Source organism: Mangifera indica, chromosome 13, assembly GCF_011075055.1.
Source record: "Mangifera indica cultivar Alphonso chromosome 13, CATAS_Mindica_2.1, whole genome shotgun sequence".
Lineage (NCBI taxonomy): Eukaryota > Viridiplantae > Streptophyta > Magnoliopsida > Sapindales > Anacardiaceae > Mangifera > Mangifera indica.
The window spans coordinates 9,498,952-9,503,907 of record NC_058149.1 but is presented as its reverse complement, the minus strand read 5'-3'; the positions used below and the strand labels follow the sequence as shown (position 1 = coordinate 9,503,907).

The following is a 4,956-nucleotide window of genomic DNA, read 5'->3' as shown; positions in this document are numbered from 1 at the left end:
AGACAGGACGGGAAAGAATCAATGAGAAAATGGAGAACGAAAAATGTATAGATATTGCAAATAAGATAATTTTTGTTTGGGTTTGTGTTGAACTTACCTTTTTAACACTTTCGCATAACATAATTTACTAATTGAAGTAGACGTCAGATGAACAAATTGGATTTTCTGAACTTAGAAGTAGGAATTTGTTGTATCACCAAACCTTGGTTAGAAAAATAATCATTTGGCCTACTAAGAAAAGTATACATGTTTATTTGTCTAATTAATCACCAAAAATATTTTAAAACACAGCATAGAGAGAAATTTATTTTGAGCAATTATTTTATTAATAAAATTATGTATATTCATTTTAAATATAAAAATATATCGTATTTATATATATTATAATGTGAATAAATGATTTTAAATAAATAGTAAAATAATACTTAATTATATGATAATATAAATAAGTATATATTTATTTATGTACTTAAAATAAATATACATAGTATTACCTTTATTTGAATTTGTGTACTCAAACTATACATACTCATTTTAAATACACAAATTCAACCATCGATGAAATGAAAAAAACTGACAAATATTGGCCTGATAGGGCCAATTATACAAATTCATAATAAATAATACAAAATAAATAAGAAATATAATGCAGGCATGCAGTTGAATCATTAATGGAAACTCTGTGTTATTGTATACTTAAAATTTGTATATTTCTTCTCCAAATATTCATTAGTAACCTCATCCTTAGGTTTTTTCACATTTTCCTTCACTTTCTTGGAAAATCCCAACAACCATGAAACATTGCAATCAATAAAAGTTTCCCTAATTAAATTTACACCATGAATTATTCATTGGTTGCTACTAGCTGGATCATATTGGTGACAGCTGAGGACTGCACCAGACAGATTTACAAAATTAATTAAAACCTTCATAATTTCATTATTTTTTCGTACTAAAACCATATAATATAGATTATCTGTATCGCACATGCCAAGGTGCTACAAACTTAGAAAAGAAACTAGTGGCTAATACATTATTATCATCCTTTAATTTGATTGACCCTAATTAGATGCCACAGGATATCTGTCAATGCAGTCCAGCCATGGATTCCTGGCAGTAGGCTTCCTTACTCGGCGCATCGCCTGCCAAACCACACTGTTACATTTGAACCCAGAGCCGAATGAGATTTGCCAAACCCTATCTCCTCTTTTAACTCTCTCTTTAGCTTCCAAGTACGCCAGTTCGTACCATATACTGCTGCTAGATGTGTTGCCGAAGCGATGCAATGTCATTCTTGAGGCCTCCATGTTGTTGCCGCTCAACTCCAGGTTCTTCTGCAGTTCATCCAGCACGGTCTTGCTTGCTGCATGCACGCAAAAGTGCTCAAACGCCAGCTTGTAATCAGGAATGTATAGCTTTTTGGGCGATGTTGGGGATCCGGCGCCACCGAATAAGTGCCTCCAAACCAATGTGGCAAAGAAGAAGAGCTGCTCAGAGAAAGGAAGGACAAGAGGTCCGAGGGTGGTGATGTTGGTTTTGAGAGCTTCTCCGCCTATTTCTACAAGATCTTTGCTCACCTTTAAGCCTCTGAATCCTTGTTCATCTTCCTCTTGGTAAATGCACCTGTAATTAGTACAAAATTCACATACTAGAATGATGAATTAATTCACAAATGGGAGGTGACGAGAGAAATGCACCCAATTACCAGGCCAACATTAAGCTTATTCTAAATTTCACACTTAAACAATCATATAATTAATTTTCACTATCAACAATTGTACCAAAATAATTCAATTGAAGAAAAAAATTAATTTCCTCTACAACTATATTAAAGTTGTAAGAAAAGGAAAATTCAATAACAATTATATAACATCTTTACCTCCACTCTATTTATGATTGATATTTAATATACCAACAAAATTAAATATATTTACTTTAAATACATAAATAATACACATTTATATAGATTATTATATAAAATTAAAGATAAAATAATATTCAATCATATAATAAAATATATAAATATGTATATATTTATATATTCAAAATGAGTATATATAATTATTAAATAATGGAGACAACTCACAATAAATTATGCTTTCAATATTTTGAACAGCGATAACAATGTAATTATGAATTACTATACTTACTAAAGAAAATTTTATAATTACTTTAGACTATGCAGATTGAACTTAAATGAAGTTCCTAGAATCTAATTTATTTTGCGTGGACCACGTGATATGATGCATCAAGATTCAATGGGGTCACCCCTAGGGCTAGTCAAAATAATAAATAAATGTTGTCATACATAATTATCTGATTAAATATTATTTTATTTTTAATTTAAAATTATTTATTTATATAATGATATATTATTTATATATTTAAAAATATATGTATATAGTTTTATTAAAAATACTCATAAAATTAATAAAATAATGATATATCATTATGTAATTTAATAATTAAAAATTAATAATAAAATAATATTCAATTATATAATAATATATTATTATTTATATATAAAATTATCTATATAATATTATGGTTTATTAAATTAAACTCTAAAATATAAACAATTGTGAATATGACTAGTTTATTAATATTGATCTCCTCTCTTAATTTCACATCACCAACCCACTTTAATGATTTTCAAATCAACAGCCCACTTAAATGATTATTGATAACAATAATTTCCTTTTCCCTCTCCAGGATTCATCAGAATAATATACCCCTCTTAAGTATCAGAAATAAAAATTGACGCCCCAGCATCATTCTCTTATTAGGATTTCGTTATTTAATTTAACATTATCCAACCATAATATCTCCCCACTAGCACACCTAAACATGCCAAACAACAATTAAATTAAGAGTAATACTATATATATATATTTTTAAATATAAGAGGTCATTTAGTTTCAGATATTTAAAGATTATTTTAGTAATCAATATTTTATTATTTATATTACTTTGTTCGGTTTATCAATAATAAAATATCACGATAATATTTTATTACCAATACTAATGTGAGAAGTAATATAAGTGGTAATCTAATTATCATATTTATCTTAAATATTGAAATATTATCAAGATAATCTTAATTTTATTATAATTATATTATTATTTATTAATTTTTTGAAACACAAATAAATTTATTTTTAATTAATATAACAAATAATATAAAAAGTATTTAAAAATAATTATATCCAAAGATATTCAAGTAAAATAATTTACTAGTATTTTTTTATTACTTTTAAACAAACACAATAATTATTTATATCTATTTATTTTTATTAAATTTTATTAAACATATGAATCATTTATATTCAGTAATTTTCTAAACAATTTATCTTAAAGATAATTTTCCTATTTTGGTAATAAAACATTATCCAAACCAAATACCTCCTAAGTGTATAGTTGATGTATTATTATGTAAGTGAATATTATTTTATTTTTAATTTGAAATCTCCTAATTATATGATGATATATTAAATACATATTCAATTTGTATATTCTAGAGTACATAAAGATAGTTTTATTTTTAAATTAAACTACTTAAATTTAAGAACAAGAGCAAACCTGAAGCTCCGATCATCGGCTCCTTTATGCGTACGAACGATATGTTCAAGGCGGTATTTGGCACGGTGGTAGTCACGCCGCCGGTTGGATAGGAGGATAGCAGAGCAGCCCATCCTGAAGTAGCAATTTGGAATAAGCATGGACCGGTCCTGGCCCGGGTACCAGTTGTAGCCCACCATTTCAGTGCTCACCACAACGGCATAATTGTTGGGGTTGGCTTGCAACATGTCACGGGCCAAGTCCACTGCTATGATCCCAGCGCTGCAGCCCATCCCGCCCAGATTGTAACTCAAGATGTTGCCTCTCATTTTATACTGGTTGATTAACATGGCTGAGAGCGACGGTGTAGGGTTGAAGATACTGCAATTCACAACAAGGACCCCCACATCCTTCGGACGAACTCTAGTCTTCTCGAAGAGCTCATCCAGAGCTCCAAACATCACCATTGAGGCTTCTAGGCGACCTTGTTTCATAGTTAAGCAATTTTCATCTGTCATCACGGCTTTGGGGATGTATGTTTCATCGCCAATACCGGATGATTCTATAATTCTTCTTTGGAATTCCACGCTTGCCTCATCAAACTTGCCTGATTTTCTTGCTTTTTCGATGAATTGCTCTTTCGTCACCTGAAATTAAGATAATATTTTGTGCAACAAATGAAACCAAAAGATTAAACATAACCATTCAGCAGTAAGTTTGTTGTGTACCTTGAGTTCATCCGGAGGACGATAACAGGCGAAATCAATGAGATAAATGGAGCGAGGGCGAGACATGAAATAAACCGAAAGAGTAAACACGAACACACCAACAAACCCAAGCACAGGGGCAAGATCATAGCGTGCATCTTCCCACAGTTTCTTCCAGAGCTCTTCCCGACTGAGACTCCCAACCTCAGCACCAAAAACAAGTAATAAAACGGGTATGGTAGCCAAATATATGCCGTGATTGATGAGATAATGATAGCCCAACTTCACATACTTCAAGTTAACCGAGTGAAGAAAATCCGGCAGGCGTCTGCGAACTCTCACAGAGAATGTAAGAGAGCCAGCATTGGGCCCGGAAGATTCAATCCCACGGTTGACAATTTCAGTTGACAAGAGGTCTTGTTCATTTCTAGCCATAATTATAGTAAAGAAGAAGAGATTGAAGTACGTTCTGATAAGAAATGTCAATAGAGGGAAGGGGTGATATATATGAGGATGGGAGTGTAATGAAAAAAGGTGGGTGACGGATAGTTAATGCTGGCAACAACTAAAGTAGGTGAGCAGTTGAAAGATTTTCAACCGTCTTAAATTCTTCATTAATTGGATATAGAGTTGGTTCAGATTCAAAGTTGAACTGGGTATCGTTTTCTGTATTTCTGGGAAATATTGATAA

General features: G+C 30.9%; 1 protein-coding gene across 1 annotated transcript; it reads right to left on the bottom strand.

The window, feature by feature from the left end:
• Positions 1-915: 915 nt before the first annotated feature.
• On the bottom strand, positions 916-4,755 carry LOC123193843 (3-ketoacyl-CoA synthase 10). The gene is made up of 3 exons (XM_044606910.1): positions 4,287-4,755; positions 3,580-4,205; positions 916-1,623 (listed from the first exon to the last, which is right to left on the bottom strand). Exons 1-3 carry the CDS (start codon positions 4,698-4,700, stop codon positions 1,062-1,064), a joined length of 1,602 nt encoding a protein of 533 aa, XP_044462845.1. The 5' UTR covers positions 4,701-4,755; the 3' UTR covers positions 916-1,061.
• Between the last annotated feature and the right edge of the window lie 201 nt (positions 4,756-4,956).

Bases quoted from the DNA above. Each gene is read 5' to 3' on its own strand.
- LOC123193843 (XM_044606910.1), bottom strand. From the start codon at position 4,700: ATGGCTAGAAATGAACAAGACCTCTTGTCAACTGAAATTGTCAACCGT. The intron at 4,206-4,286 runs GTACACAACAAA...TCTTAATTTCAG, and splicing joins GTCCTCCGGATGAACTCAAG to GTGACGAAAGAGCAATTCAT. The intron at 1,624-3,579 runs GTTTGCTCTTGT...TACTAATTACAG, and splicing joins GCCGATGATCGGAGCTTCAG to GTGCATTTACCAAGAGGAAG.